The sequence below is a fragment of the Psittacula echo genome (assembly GCF_963264785.1).
Source record: "Psittacula echo genome assembly, chromosome: 3".
Classification (NCBI taxonomy): domain Eukaryota; kingdom Metazoa; phylum Chordata; class Aves; order Psittaciformes; family Psittacidae; genus Psittacula; species Psittacula echo.
In genome coordinates, this window is record NC_137736.1 from 19,973,932 (window position 1) to 19,991,018 (window position 17,087).

Sequence of the window (17,087 nt, forward strand, 5' to 3'; positions counted from 1 at the left end):
GAGGCTTTGCAATGCCTCTTCTCCGACAGTGACAGAGAGCAAACCAGTTGTGCTTAGCAGGTGAGGATTTTGCTAGTGACACAGGGCTAGACAGGGAATGTCTAGGGCTTCTGAGAGCTCCAAGAAGAATGTAGAGCATTATTATTCCTATGGAAACACAACACACCTTAAATTGCTGTAGCAATGTTTTGGGGGTCCATGTGGTACAATTGTGTAGGACAGCAGAGAGCTAGCCTGAATAGCCTTGAAAATTCCTCCTGATTCTTGCTTCTTTTCTTCTGCTGACATAGATGAAGTTTTATTTTTCATCTTACAGTCACCCTTACTTTGATATTCAAACAGCCTCTTGACACAGGGAAGACCTTCAGCAAGTACTTAAAACATCTCTGTAGAAGAGAGTTGGCTTCCAGAAGTGTTGACCACCACATAGGTCCCAGAGAACTACTTGTTTCCAGGAATCAGCTTTTCTGAATTACATTTAAGCACAAACTCTAGATTCAACTTCAGCATTCATGGGCCTACATGACTGAAGAAAATTTTGCAAACCAGTGGTATGAACCAGCTGCCTTTTGTTTTCTTATAAACTTGAAATTTTTGGTGGATTACTGAGAAGGTTACAAACTTGTAGATGCTGCATATAAGTAGGAACTGATTTATGGTACTGGGTTTCACTGTGCACTGTTCTGTTACCTGCTATGGCCATGAAACAAAGCTGGGCCAAACTGTACTTTCTTCTACAGCTTTCAGGGCTGACTGTGGAGCTCTGATATTGTGCTTTCAAGAATAAATACTGAATATTAAACAGGCAGACAGCCTCTGACTCAAGTCCAGGGTCTGACTTTATGTTATGTACCAAGAATGCTTGTGGTTTGGTCCCATGAGCGCCTCTATTCTTTTCTGAAACAGAACTGCCTGAAGTATTTCTGCTTGGGCAGAGAATGGGATCACTCAGTAAATCAGAAAGAAATCAGAGTCAGATTGGAGCTGCTACTACAGTGTTTTCACTCTATACGGTTACATCACACCTCATCATTGCTCTGTGCAGCCAAAATGCATAGCAGATTACACAACCAAGAAAGACCTTCTGCACTCAGATGTTGACTGTACTTTTGGTTTTGGAGGACTGATAAATGATTGAAACTATGTGGCATTGCAAACAGCTATATAGTAGCAGCACATATATGCCTGCTAAGTATGTATTTCTCAAATGCTAAGTAGCTTTAAGTAGTGTACCAGTCATTATGGTCCTTAAAAAGTTGTCTAGTAAAAAAGGAATGGAGGGGAGAGAGAGAATTTAACTAAAAATTTTTAAAGGGTCCTTAAACAATGTGTCAGCTGCTCACTGGTGGCTGATAAGCTTTCTGGGGAAAAGTTTTTCCATTTCCTGCACCATACGTAACACGGGCTGCAGTTTTGCTAAAAAGGTCTGTTTCCTTGGCTCTCTTTTTGTCTCTTTAATGGGGAAAAAGCAATAACTGCATGTAAATAGCCAAAGACACTTGGCTATTTGGCTAAAGTTAACTCAAGCCAGCCTTGCCTTCCCTTCCCTCCCCCACAAATAACAATTTTTTGTTTTAGAACAAAACCATGAAACAAGATCTGGTTTTGCTCATGTCTTTTAGTATACTACAAGGAATACTGCACTAGTTGTAAAATACTAGGGAACTAAGCAGAAAGTACTCTTCCTGTGTTGCTCGTTCATTCAAATAGAATTAAAATTTGGAATTCACTGCTGCCCATGGCAGGCACAATTGATAGATACATGCTTCCCTAATGCATTGGGCAGCCACTGCTGTGGGGCTTCTTGAGCAACTGTTGACCTATCAGTTGAAGCCCATCACTTCAGCTCAACAGAGGTCCCTGCGGATCTCCCAGTGCCTGTTGTGTATATCTAGGGGAATTCTTCACTTGCTCAGGTTGAACAACACAGGGCATTGTTCTGAATGTAGAACTTGGCAAAGGTAGCTTGTCTTACATGTGGAATAGTAAGTCGGAGCCTTGTTATAAATGAATAAATTTGGGGTAAATCAATCTCTTTCTGACTGGGCTCAAGTTCACTGTTAATGTCTGGATAATTGTGCTATTAAACTGCCTCATGAACATCTCATACAACTGGATTTCTGTTTATAGCTGAGGTCAACTAAACAGCCTGGCACTGGAGTAAAGATGTGCAAATGGAAAATAGAATTATCTGCAATACACATATTCTCAAAGAATGGTTTTGCTTTGTAGATTGTACCATTAATTGCAGCTTCTGTCCCTAAGGCTTCATTAGCACTCCATTACAGTGCAAGGCAAGCAGGTGAGCATGCTGTGCTTTGGACTGAAGTTTTCTCAGGTCATTAAGTACAATGACCATCAGTGCAGCCCACCAGTAGTGCCCTGAGGTGTTCCTGACCATACATTTTATAGAGAAGGCTCAGCTTTTCTCCCCATTATGAGCCAGAGAAACCTCCAGGTGTGCAGTAGTGGGAGAAGTTTAAGGCCCATGTAAGAAAGATGTTTGAACTGAAGCTTGGGAGTGTAGTGTGCTGTTGGCAGATGGCAGACCATATGTACATATGCATATCATAGAATCAATCATAGAATCATAGAATATCAGGTTTGAAGTGACCTCAGGATCATCTTGGTACAACCCTTCTAGGCAAAGCATGACCTACACTAGATGTCCCAGCACTCTGTGCAGCTGATCTAGGGATGCCTTTTACATGGAGTAAATCCAGGACAGGTAGGAATTTAGTCTGTGGTAAGTAATGAGGATTTATTTCCTGGGAAAAAACCAAAGGGCAAAACAACAACAAAAATAAAGGCATTAAATCACCTCTTGTTTTCTCACTTCTTTCTTCCCTTCCAGATCAATAATGAGATAAAGAAGCAGGATGAGAAGCTAGTGAGACCTGTAACTGAGCAGATGATTGAGTTCAGCATTGTGATTTTTGGTGAGACATACATTGAGGAGCTGAAGGATCCAACTGGCATGAGGCGTCAGCTGCTCTCTGAACAAATCATTTCACAGGTCATTACCTTCCCTGGCTTCCTTTTTCTTATTGCTGGCTCTTCAAAGCAATAGTAGCACCCGTGTGAGGACTGCCTTTTTCTCAGGGGCTCTGCAAAACCAGCTTAGGGTTTGTTGCCTGAGGCAGGCTGGAAAACATTCATCCGCCATGAGAATAGACTGCTCTCACATGCTGCCTTTTTGGAGTAGCAGAGTGCCATACATTGTGTGGAGTCAGTGACCAATGCCAGTCACCAAAGACCAATTACTCTGGTTTTCCTTTTGTGTTTCTCATGAAATAGCCTGCTATAATTTTTGCAGGCAAAAGAAGGAAAAGAATGCTTTGGGAGGATCAGCAAATTATGCTGAACCCCTGAACTGAGATATACTCTAAAGAGGACCTTTCTAAAGAACTGCTCTCTCTCTCTCATTCTCCCCTGCCCCCCCCATTTTCTGATTTCCTTGATTTACTTTGCCTCATGTTAGAAAAAGAATAATAAATGAAAAACATTTCCACTTACTTGAATCCTTTTAAAGATGTATTTCTACCAGGGCTAACTTTGGCCTTACCATCCTTTCAAAAATGTTCAGTACCTCTCCCTGTCAGTGCTACTGCAGTAGAGCTTTTAAACCCAGAGAGAAGTGACAAGATTGTTTGCCAATAGATGCAACATCATTAGTTCTTAAAGTTGTAGGACTTGACAATCTTACATTTTAAAGATGCATCCAACATCTCTCTAGTGACTAGTCTGTCAAAGAGTTTATTTCTGTGCTAACCTCATTGTCCAGTTTGAATACTTCCATAATGTAATTGGTTTGAAACTGGGGAGTGAAAAAGATAATTTGAGGGTCTTAGCAAACCAGCCTGCCTGCCCTCTCAAATACCAGGGCATGAACGGGCTGTAGTTCAGAGCCATCACCCTGTGCTGGGGCAGTGCTGGAAGGCAGCTTGTGCAATTCAGGTATAGCACAACATCAACGTGGAGTGCAGGAAGAAGGCGTAGAGGTTCATCAGCATCTGCCTGTGTGGGCATGTGTCCTGGGTTCAGCAGTAGCAGTCATTTTTCTCCTTCTTAGCTGTGGGTTTGACTTTCAGCCTGGGAACAACGTTGATAACACCAATGAGTGGTTGTATTCTCTTCCCTTGTTATTTCCCTTATCATTATCATTATTGGTGGTAGCAGTAGTGGTTTGTGTTATACCTTAGTTACTGGACTGTTCCAATCTCAACCTGTGGGAGTTACGTTCTTTTCATTCTCCTCCCCATTCCTCCGGGAGTGGGGGGGGGGGGGGGGGAAGGGAGAAAGTGAGACAGAGACTGTGTGGTTCTGACTTACGGCTGGGCTTAAACCCCGACAGTTCTTTTTGGTGCCCAATGTGGGGCACGAAGGGTTGAGATAACGACCCAACTGACTGGTGTGTGTCTAATCGTATTTGTGATAAGCATTTATTGTCTTGTCACAATGCTGATTTATTGGCTCTCAAAGTTGTTGCTCTTGATCTCACAGTTTCAGCATGTCGTACCTTACTTACAGCCGGTATTTGCTGTGTTAGTGTTTATCAGCTGGGGGCCTTGGGCTACGGTTCTTGTTTCATTTTATTTTATAATAATGACTTGTAATACAATAGAATCACTGATCATGAAACTGATCTGTCTTGTGTTTCCAGTGTGGTCACCACCTCTATACTTTGGGAGCTATATAATAGAAGTTTTTAACAATTACGTATCTTTTTTTCTCCTCCTCGGGTGGTCAACCCATGAAGGAGACATTCCCTCATGCTCCCAGCCCCCCCACCAGACCATTTACAGCATCATTTGAAAGTTCTGAAGGTTTTGAATGGCCTTTAAATGCCCTTGAGACCTGTTTGCTGATTGCGATGGGGATCACCATGTTGGCACACATACAGAGTGTGTTTTACCCATGACCATTTTGTCAGATCTCGAAAGTTAAGCAGAGTCGTGTTTGGGTCTTGTCTAGGATTAGACAACGATATAGGAGGACCAGGAGATTTTTCCTGAGGCTGGACAGTCATGAGTGGCAAGGTGTGTGGGATTATATGGGCAAGTATCTAGGTCAGTGGACCCCTCCAGTGCTTTGGAATTTCACCACCAAACAAGTGCAAAATCCAGAAGAATTAGTAAAACACTTAAATGAGGTGTGTTGTCATCCTGGTCATACCAGAGAGGGACGAATCATGTCAACGTGCTGGGGCTTGGCCTATGCTTACAGGGCCTCGTTCAACACTATCCAGCACCTTCAAAAGGAAAAAAAAAATGTCCCTGGATCTGATGGCAGTGCAGCTACTCCCGCTTCAAGCACAGCAGCTGCACCAGCCCCAGCGACAAGTACAGTAGCTACTCAAACCCCAGCGACAAGTACAGCAGCTACCCAAACCCTGACAGCAGATAATGCAGGTAAACCAGAGGACCAATTCATACCAATATCGGTTGCTCCTGTACACAAGGGGAAAAGCAAAAAAAAGACAAGAAAGATGAAGGGACAAGATGAAGAAACAATGGCAATGCAATTTCCACCTGGGACAGTATCTGCTCAGGAGTCATCATCACATAATGAGGAAGAAGAATAAGAACAGATGACTTCTCTACCTCAGAACTCAATTGAGTTAAGGAATATGCGAAATGATTTTACCTGTCAACCAGGGGAGCATATCATCACCTGGTTGCTCTGATGCTGGGACAATGGGGCCAACGGTCACAAACTAGAAGGTACAGAAGACAAGCAGCTGGGATCACTTGCTAGAGAAGGGGAAATTGACAAAGCAATTGCAAGACAGAAACAGTCCCTCAGTCTTTGGAGGCAGCTCTTGGCAGCTGTGAAAAAAAGGTTTCCATACAAGGACAATGTTATGAGTCGTTCGGCCAAGTGGACAACTCTAGAGAAAGGCATCCAGTCTCTGAGGGAATCAGCCATTGCAGAGATGATCTATCACATCAAGCCACACAACGGGGATGCACCCATAGATCCAGATGAAGTCGAATGTACACAACCCATGTGGCGGAAACTTACACGGAATGCACCGTCATCATATGCCCATTCATTGGCAACAGTAACCTGGAATGACATAGTACCAATAACAGTGGATGAAATGATTCATAAACTCTGAGAGTTTGAAGACAATCTCACCCCTTCCCTTATTTCAGCTGTGGAAAAACTGTCCCAGGACCTCAGACTATTGAGAGATGATCTATCTGATCTATCCAGCTCCTCACGTGTACCAATACACATCTCAGCTATTAACAAAAGGCATCCTACTGTTCAAGAGAGAAGATATAGAAAGTATATGCCATGGGCCACCTATGGTTTTACCTGTGGGATCATGGAGAAGACATGACGAAGTGGGATGGAAAACCTACTTCAGCTCTGGAGAAATGGGTGCGTGAATTGAAGAGAAGAACAAAGGTCAAGGCTGATCATCCCATGAGAGCTGCGGCTTCAGTCTCTGGTGAGCAGGTTCCCAGATGGAGTGGAAGAGCTGATTTTACTCCAGCTCCTGTGATAAAGACTAATCTCTATCAACAAAAGTGACCAATGTGATGACTATTAGAGGGGGCCTGCCTCCAGCCAGGTGGACAATCAGATTTACTGGACTGTGTGGATCAGATGGCCTGGCACATCATTCCCACAGAAGTATAAGGCTCTAGTAGATACTGGTTCACAGTGTACTTTGATGCCATCAAGTTCTCAAGGGGTGGAACCCATCTATATTTCTGGAGTGACAGGAGGATCCCAAGAGTTGACTGTACTGGAGGCTGAGATCAGCCTGACTGGGAGGAAATGGCAAAAGCACCCCATTATGACTGGTCCAGAGGTTCCATGCATCCTCGGCATAGACTACCTCAGGAAGAGGGTACTTCAAAGACCAAAAAGGGTACCGATGGGCTTTTGGTATTGCTGCTTTGGAGACTGAGGAAATTGAGCAGCTGTCCACCTTGCCTGGTCTCTCAGAGGATCCTTCTATTGTGGGGTTGCTGAAGGTTGAAGAACAACAAGTGCCAATCGCGACCACAACAGTGCACCAGCGGCAATATCGCACCAACCAGGGCTCCCTGATTCCCATCCATAAGCTGAACCGTAGACTGGAGAGTCAGGGAGTGATCAGCAGGACCCGCTCACCCTTTAATAGCCCCATGTGGCCAGTGCGAAAGTCTAACGGAGAGTGGAGACTAACAGTAGACTATTGTGGCCTGAATGAAGTCATACCACCATTGAGTGCTGCCGTACCGGACATGCTAGAACTTCAGCATGAACTGGAGTCAAAGGCAGCCAAGTGGTATGCCACGATTGATATTGCCAATGCATTTTTCTCAATTCCTTTGGCAGCAGAGTGCAGGCCACAGTTTGCTTTTACTTGGAGGGGCGTCCAGTACACTTGGAACCGACTGCCCCAGGGGTGGAAACACAGCCCTACCATCTGCCATGGACTGATCCAGACTGCACTGGAACAGGTGCAAGCTCCAGAACACCTGCAGTGCATTGATGACATTATTGTGTGGGGTGATACAGCCGAAGAAGAAAGAAAGGGAGGAAAATAATCTAAATCCTGCTGAAAGCCGGTTTTGCCATAAAACGGAGTAAGGTCAAGGGACCTGCACAGGAGAGACAATTTTTGGGAATAAAATGGCAAGATGGGTATCGCCAGATCCCCACAGATGTGATCAACAAGATAACAGCAATGTCTCCACCAACTAATAAGAAAGAAACACAAGCTTTCTTGGGTGCTCTGGGGTTCTGGAGAATACACATCCCAAATTACAGTTTGATTGTAAGCCCTCTCTATCATGTCAGTTTGCCGAGGTGAAAGCCATCCAGCTGGCCCTGGACATTGCTGAATGAGAAAAGTGGCCAGTACTTTATCACTATACTGACTCATGGATGGTGGCAAATGCCCTGTGGGAGTGGCTGCAGCAATGGAAGCAGGGCAACTGACAATGCAAAGGTAAACCCATTTGGGCTGCTGCACTGTGGCAAGATATCGCTGCCCAGGTGCAGAACCTGGTGGTGAAGGTACGCCACGTAGATGCTCATGTACCCAAGAGTCAGGCCACTGAGAAGCACCAGAACAACCAACAAATGGATAAAGCTGCTAAGATTGAAGTGGCTCAGATGGACTTAGATTGGCAACATAAGGGTGAATTATTTTTTGCCCAGTGGGCCCATGACACTTCAGGTCACCAGGGCAGAGGTGCAACATATAGATGGGCTCGTGATTGAGGGGTGGACTTAACAACGGACACTATAGCCCAGCTTATTCATGACTGTGAAACGTGCTGCAATTAAGCAAGCCAAATGGTTAAAGCCTCTTTGGTATGGAGGACAATGGCTGAAGTACAAATATGGGGAAGCCTGGCAGACTGATTATATCACACTCCCACCAACCTATCAAGGCAAGCACCATGTGCTTACCATGGTGGAAGCAACCACTGGATGGCTGGAAACATACGCTGTGCCCCACGCCACTGCCCGGAACACTATCCTGGGCCTTGAGAAACAGATTTTGTGGCGACACGGCACCCCAGAGAGAACTGAGTCAGACAGTGAGACTCATTTCTGGAACAGCCTTATAGACATTTGGGCCAAAAAGCATGGCATTGAGTGGGTATATCACATCCCCTACCATGCACCAGCCTCTGGGAAAATCAAATGGTACAATGGCCTGTTAAAAACTACACTGAGAGCAATGGGTGGTGGGACTTTCAAACATTGGGATACACACTTACCAAAGGCCACCTGGTTGGTCATCACCAGAGGATCTGCCAACAGGGCTGGCCCAGCCCAGTCAGAACTTTTACATATTTTAGAGGGGGACAAAGTTCCCGTGGTGCACATGAAGAATTTGCTGGGGAAGACAGCCTGGGTTATTCCTGCTTCAGGTAAAGGCAAACCCACTGGTGGTATTGCTTTTGCTCAGGGACCCGGATATACTTGGTAATGTGGGAAAATGAGGAAGTCTGACGTATACCTCAAGGGGATTTGATTTTAGGGGAAAACAGCCAATGAACTCAATTGTATGCTGTTGCCTGCTGTGTAGCACTTTTATAGCCTACCAACTAGATGTCTTCAGGTCACCAGTGATTGGCCCTGACTTCCCTCCGACCATCATTCCAACAAAGGATGAACTTTGATGAAACCAGACGAGTTCTGCGGTAAAGGAACGATCAGCATCAGCAGGCAACGATCCAACACTGCACACAGCCTCTCCTGCTCTGAAAGACTGTTACAAGAAATGGAGCCTGACATTATGGACTGACTGGACTCAGCAGCATCCATGCACTAAGGAATGATCTCTCTCTCTCTGTGTGTGGATGTATATATATATGAGATAAGAGTGATGGTATATTGAAAATGTGGGATCTGAACATGATGTGAATGGTATGGAATAAGGGGTGGATACTGTCCTGGGTTCAGCAGTAGCAGTCATTTTTCTCCTTCTTAGTAGCTGGTGGAGTGCTGTGTTTTTGACTTTCAGCCTGGGAATAATGCTGATAACACCGATGTTTTTAGTTGTTGCTAAGTAATGTTTACTCTGACCAAGGACTTTGTGAGTCTCATGCTCTGTCAGGGAGGAGGGGAAACCAGGAGGAAGCAGAGACAGTACACCTGACCCAAACTAGCCAAGGAGGTATTCCATACCACAGCACGTCATGCCCAGGATGTAGAAGGGGGCAGTTACCCGGAAGGGCGAGATCACTGCTCAGTCAGGCTGGGTATCGGTCGGCGGGTGGTGAGCGGTTGTATTCTCTTCCCTTGTTATTTCCCTTATCATTATCATTATTGGTGGTAGCAGCAGTACTGGTTTGTGTTATATCTTAGTTACTGGGCTGTTCCAATCTCAACTTGTGGGAGTTACATTCTTTCGATTCTCCTCCACATCCCTCTGGGCGTGGGGGGGTGAAGGGCGAGAGTGAGACAGAGGCTGCATGGTTCTGATTTATGGCTGAGCTTAAATCATGACAGCATGCTCTGGGTCTTCTATAGAAGCTGATCTGAAATGGGATATAGGACATCTTAATGATTGCAGTGGCTGGTGTTAAGACTGCTGAAGAAACTCTGCCATCATTCTAGAGAATCTGTCTATCCAGAGTAGGTGATGGATGAGGAAATCAGAAGTGGCAAATAGCAGAACTCATTCATTATTTCTGCTCAGGAGTGACATTTCTTCAAATGAATCATTCTGCACTGCAGTGAGAACCTCTCTGAAATTTAGGCTGCCAAGACACCTCTTGCTTCTTATTTATGCCGAGAATCAGCAATGCATGTGAGCACATTTTAAAATCCTCTAGCCAGTTCTTAAACACATCCTTAAATCCCACTGGAGTCAGTGGGAATGATCCATGGATTAGACTGTTAGGCACCTACTTAAAAGGAAAATGCATATGTGCATATACATATAAATATATATACACATATATGCATGATTAAAACTTGATTTCAGGTTAATCTGATTTTTATTAAAATTTACTGTTTTAATTACAAACAAATTTACTGGCCCACCTATACACAAAAGCATATTTACAGTATGATCATACTGCTGTCTCCTAACTTTCCTCTCCCTATTGTTTCCCGTATTTTTATTTTTTGTTTATTTTTGTAGTTTAATTACCATCATTTTCTTGGGGCAGAGTTTGTCTTTACTTTCTCCTGAGAGATGCACCCAGGGTGCCTTATGAGGCTTACCTTTTCTCTAGCTTTGCTTCCTTCTTAGTCCCGTCTAGTCAGGGTTCTCTACTGAATACCTTTTACTGGGGCTAAACCTGTGCCAGATCATAGGCCAGATGAGAAAGAGATGTACTCTTCACTGCAGCCAAAAAGCACCACTGCAACTGTCAGAAGTTGCTACCATAGGCTAGACATCTTAATTTTCCTAGTTGTGTGGCCAAGTAGCAATGCTGTGGAGTGTAAGAAACGCCAGATGGGACAGAGGCCACCTGGCACATGGATGTTCCACTCCTTTGATCCCTTGCCTGGTTTTCTCTGTGCTTGGATGAAGAAGTCCCTGAGAAAAAGAAAGTCAACAGCACTTTGATGGATTAGCACTTCGATTAAACACTAGCGAGTTTAAAAATAGAGAGGGAGACTGGGGAGGGGAAGAAGAATTTGAGGAGTAAAAAATAATCCTTAACTGGCAAGGATCTTTTGGGAGGGAGACAAACCAAACCCAAACCACCATGGACCTTTAATATTCTATTTCTTGTTTTCTTGTCTCGTATAACACAGTTGACTATTTGAACTAAGCCTGGATGTGCTGCCATTTTGCTGCTCCCATTTGTCTTTTTTTGAGTAGCACTGCCAATCACTCCTCAGCCCTTTGTATATTCAAGGCAATGAAGATGAGGTGTGTTTTGCACTATGTAATGCATTAGTGCCTCTTTGCACTTCAAGAGGTCCCTGTTCCTACAGTGACCACAGCCCTTCTTGTTTCAGTTGCTAAGGTCCAAAGCATTTTCCTAAATTCTTTTTAACCCAGAGAGGTTTGGGAACTAATGGAAACCTTTCGGGCAGAGAAAAGTTTGTGTTGTGTAGATAAGAGGAAAAATATCTTCTGCTATGGGCAGTGCAGATCCTTGCAGAGTCTTTTTGGATTTCCCCTCCCTTTGAATGTTTCTATACGGTTCTTTGGGAATGCTAGATGCTGTTCTTAATACTTTTCCTTTCTAATAATGAAACAATGTTACCAAAACTCTTCTTCCATGAGGAGAGAGAGAATATTCAACTATTTTTCTCCTATTAGTTGTAATAGCTCAGATACATTTTTAGAAGATGTTGAAAATACTTCCTGATTTTTCACTAAATGAGTAAGGTGGAGGAATTTCTGTGTTAATTTTTTATTTTCTCCTCAAAATAGATGGAAAGTGTATTTGAAGGACTACCCGGATACAAAACCATCCGTATCCTGGATTACAGGTAAAAAGATACTGATGCATACATGGTAATTAAAACTGGTTATGTCTGATGGCGTGATGTGCTAGCACCATACTTGGAAAAATGGCAGGCATGTCTGTGGGAATTCCTAGGATGTACTCACCAAAGGACAAGTGCTTTCATATTTGGTACCTTTCTATATAGAGGTTGAAATAGAAATACAGAACTGTCTCTTTTTTGCTCCTGGCATCCACCAGAGGAACTCTCATTATATGCTTGCCTTGATTTTAAGACAAGGCATTCTTATTCAACATTCTATCCTAAAATGAAAAGTGATATTTTCTAATATAAAATTAGCATCTGATACTTCTTCAGTACTGTTGACATGTCCTAGTATTAAACAAGGAAGAAGAAAGAAACCTTCTGGGGAAAATGTGGTGTATTTAATCTTTTTTCCAACTTAATGTTAATATGGGATGACTCTGAAAATTGGTATTTGAGATATGTAAATGTCTTTCTCTCCTTGATCAAAACATGAATGAGTGAGTAATCTGATAAATGATATGCAATGTTTTAACTTTCTTTATTATTTTGTTACTAAATTATATTAAACAAATTACTAAAAATGTAATAGTTAATAAAAATATTTAATAAATAATATTATTTTTTTAAGACTAGTTTCCTCAAATCAATTTGTGCTTCAGAATGACATTTTAAGTTAATTCAGGGGAAAGAGAGATCCTGCATATTATGTATCAAACATCTGATGTCTGAGTTTTGGGGTACCTCAATCACAATTTACAATTTTTCTTGAATATAACTTTCAGAAACTAATGAGGCTGTTCATGAGTTAATATAAATTGTGTGGTTTTTACGACTTTGTAAACTGTATTTCTTAGAACATACTAGCTGGAATATCCTACTTGGTAAACATGCAGGTAACAAAGCAGCCATGGTGAGAAAGGTTTTATGGTTGGAACCCTAGACTGTGTTCAGTTTCCAGCCTGGAAGATTGCAAACCCTTCTGTTCTGGTATCTGCAGTCTAATATAACTGCAAGCCGTTGGTTCATTTGAGAAGATAAATAAAAGGTTTATACTTCTGGCAAAGTACCAAAGCACTGGTGTATGCTCTGCATGACAAAAGACCCTATGTTTGTGAACTAAACCTTCAGGTAGAGTTAGTTAGCCTTGATTTTCTTGGTGCCAACAGCAATGTAACTGCATTATTTGCAGTAAGTTGAGATAGCTCTGCTCTGCTGATTCCTTGTGATCAACAGGCAATATCTCAGCTCAGTAAAGCACAACAGTTTGGTATGTAGCAGAGTAACTATGCAACTTACAACTATTTTGCTGTTTGCTTTTTAAATTTGTGTTCCCTGTAAAACAGCAAAGCAAACTTGTTTAAGTTAGAAGACTTAAAGGAAATATTAAAATTGATTTAACATGTTTTGCTGTTGTGTTTTGTTTTGTGTTTATATTCAGCTTTCCTGAGGAGGACAGGTAAAGACAACTTTTTTATAGATACTGTTATAATACAGATGGAAAAACATGTTTAGCTGGAGGATACAGGTTTGGGGATTTGTAGTTTATTTGGCTGTAGAGCAAGATAGTTATCCAGTGCAAACATTATGTGAGGGGGTTCTACCAGAAACTGCAAGTAACTGAGCTGTTTTTATTATGGATTAACCCATTTTGCTTATGTAAGTCCTAACCTTTAAAAAAAAAAAAAAACTCTTGGGGAAAATCTTCCTAAATACAAGTCAGCTACGGGGCTAACTTGGGCATGGGAGTCTCTTCTGTGAAGAGAACAAAATTGCTTAGTGATGACTAAAGGTCTTTTTAGTCTGCAGGAAAGTCTTGAGTAGATACAGGATTATTATTGTTATAGAAATTACAGTATATAGGAAAGCCACAGTTCTCCAGCAAAGGCAGTTGGCTCTGCTGCTGCACGTCTTAGCAGTAGCTTTATAAACGTTCCTTACAGAAAATGGGATCAGTCTGAACTTGTTTTTGTCAGATGTATGCAGGTTAAGCATCAAAAATTTTCCTCCTTTAGGATTTTAAAAATTCCACAGGACAGAAAATGAACTGCAGCCTTTAACTTACCAGATGTTTTGTTTTGTGTGTTTCTCTTCAAAGACATAACCATTTTTCACAAGCAGTTTACAAAGAATGAGCATTTAATTTTAGAATAGATGTTAGAAGACACAAATCTCTTCACAAATGATGGTGACTTAAAGCCATCCTCTGCTACACTACTGCAGGCTAAAATGCATGCAACTGTTCACACAGACTGTGTTCCAAGCAGCAGATATTGTAGCCCTTTCTAGACAGATGATGGTGTTGCAGTTATTAGTTAGGAATTATTAACTGCAACTGACAGCATAGTTGTATTAGATCTAAAAGTTACTTTTGAGAAACATACTGTATTCCATCTTTGCCCTGCCTTTTCACTACTGCTTCCTTTATTTCCTCTGCTGACAGTGAGTGCCTATGGTGAGCCTATGGTAGGCTCATCTCAATGACAGAGCCAGCAATAAAATTCCAGCAGGCTCCTGGTTTTGGTCAGTGTGTTTGCTGATTATGTCTCCATTATATCTGGGCTTGGGGCTTTACAGACTTCTCTGAACAGAGCCATTACTTTAGCAACCCAGACCAGCTCTGTGGAATGAGGAAAACCTGTCTTTGGAGCACATTTTTTAACACTTCCTAGATTACTTCATTTTCTTGCTGTGCCCTGTGTACAAGCAAAATATGTTATATTTTCTAAAGCTCCCTCGTGCTTTTGCCCATTGTATGGTAAATCAGATTGCTGCCTATGCTGCCATGTAGAAAAGGCCATCCAGACATATTCAGGAAAAGAAAATTAAGCAAGTGGAGGAGCTAAGCTGTACACAGATGCAACACTTGAAGAATAAATGATCAAATGAGTCTAGAAAAATGGGTCTAGAAAAATGTTATCAATTATAAGCTGTATTAAATACCATTTTGTTGCTATTAAAGACATGATGTCAAGCAGATTGACACTGCATAGTTACAGTGATCAGGGCTCCCTCTTGCTACTGTAGATTACTACTGTATACAGCCTGTTTTTCCTGTCTGTTTTCATACCTCAGAGCCATTCCCATCATTGGCATGATCTTAAAATCATCACTCACACTGCTGCATACTGGTGGGCCAATTAATAATGCTGGGAGGAAATCAACATTGTGGTCTGCTTGTGTTCTGTCTATCATTCACTATTAGAAAGAAACACAGGGCTGGAGCCAGACCAGATATGAGGTTCTGGTAGTCTTTTCTGGAGAACTTTGCAGCGGTGGAAAACACAAGCAGCCAAACACAGGTGTGAAGAAATAATTTTTATTCAGAATCCTTTAAAGCAATACATTTTTTATTTAAAAAGGTACTGACACATGGCCTTAGGAAAAAGAAAATCATAGTGTTTGCTGTACATTAGAAAACCTTGCATCTCTCATCTGTGTTCTCTTTCTCTTTGTACAACTGAAGTGGGGTGGAAGTTCACTTTGCTGTTACGTTTGGTGGAAAAGCTGTCAGCAATGCCACCTGGGACCTGATTAACCTTCATTCCAACAAGGTGGAGGATAACTCCTTTATGGACATAGAGAATAATCCAACAGTTGTGTACACCATCAGTGATTTCCAAGATTATATTGCTGACATCCTCCAGAAAAATGTCTTGCTTGGAAACACTTCCTTGTCTTTAGACCCTAACTCTCTCCAGCTTACTAATGGTGCGTACTAATTATGATGCATTGGTGGGCCACATATCTGAAGTTTTATAAAGTAAATCTCAGATGAGTAAATTATGCAGCTGCCCTCTGTATAATTAAAAAGAAGCAATAAAAACGACGGTTGCAGCTTGTTTTGCTCTGATTTTAACCAGGGCAAGTCATTGGCAGGGGTAGTTAATTCTTACTCCATTAGACTAGCGTCTTCTTTTCCTTTGACGCTGAATTTTGCGATATGAAATTTCAGTAGTGCTTCCAAAAATTAACAGGAATAGAAGGGGAAATGTGGTAGCTTAGTAGCCTTGAGCAGCACAAAGGAAATATGTGGTTTGCTGTTGAATATTCACCAATCCTGCTTGAAGTGGCGGAGGAGTGCTTTCCACCCTTCTGTTCTCATAACTACTCTGTACTTCCTGTTAGTGAGCTGGGGGCATTTCTAGAAATGAAATCTCACTGGAAAACAGTTTGAAAAGATTTTACTCATGAATCTGAGATGAGGGAAGTTTTTTCAGTTAGTCTTTCAAACCAGCTTCCTCACACTGCTACTGCAGCATTTATATCCCAAGAATTTATATTTCCACAGTGAAAGAAATACTACACCCTATACCAGAAGACCCATCCTGGATTACTGAGCATTCAGTTGTGCTGGAACGCCCAGAGTTTGATGTAAGTACGGTTCTGAGCAGTGGTCTTTGGACACGTTTGAACAACTTAACTCAGCAAGGCAGAAACGCGGTCAGCACCCAGAGTTTCTCTATCCTGTTGTTCATGCAGAATATGTAGTAATGAAAGCACACCTTATACTGTAGTAAAACCTGGTGAAATCTCTCATCTGATAATTTGATATCTGTTGCACAACAGTTTTCTGTTATCATTTTATATCACATGACAGTACTGTGTTCCCAGCTGTACAGCCAGGCCTTGCTTCTTATGTTTGGACTGTAAATTGCTCTAAAGACATGATTCTTCCCACAACACTACCTTTCTTTGGAAAGTGAGAAATAGATGTAAGCACTGTAGCTGATTGTTATAAGAGATATAATGTTAAGCGTCATATGCTCCTTTTGTTACTGTGTTGCTTTCACAGAAAATTCTCAATTCAGTTTTAAAATTATCTCCATTCCCTTAACATTAGCAAAGGAAACAATAATAGGCTGTGGTTTCTTTCTTTTCCCCTTGAATCTGTAAGTATCTCCTCTACCTCTGGAACAACCTAGGACATAAACTAGAGTTCTCCACTGGACAGGAGACTTGGTATCCCTGACCATGTCTGCACAATGCAAATGGACTTTAAGCAGAGATACCAAGTTAGGTGCCAGCAACACTGAGATCAAGTAAACTTGTTCTGCCAATAGCTAGAACTGCTGAATGATGGAGCATTGTCTGGGCTTAAGGATTTATTCAGCAGGTTTCTGTTCTGCACTCTGTTGTGTAACACAGATGTGGCTTCCAAGAGCTAA

General features: G+C 42.1%; 1 protein-coding gene across 1 annotated transcript in view; it reads left to right on the plus strand.

Moving 5' to 3' along the window:
• Window positions 1-17,087, plus strand: part of IMPG2 (interphotoreceptor matrix proteoglycan 2) — a gene marked incomplete at its 3' end in the record, with an annotated part of 61,899 nt that overhangs the window by 32,559 nt on the left and 12,253 nt on the right. Inside the window, exons 8-12 of the mRNA XM_080612300.1 lie at window positions 2,855-3,016; window positions 11,861-11,919; window positions 13,361-13,378; window positions 15,386-15,630; window positions 16,211-16,293. Of these exons, the coding sequence (XP_080468426.1) occupies window positions 2,855-3,016; window positions 11,861-11,919; window positions 13,361-13,378; window positions 15,386-15,630; window positions 16,211-16,293 (567 nt within the window). The remainder of the gene's footprint in view (window positions 1-2,854; window positions 3,017-11,860; window positions 11,920-13,360; window positions 13,379-15,385; window positions 15,631-16,210; window positions 16,294-17,087) is intronic.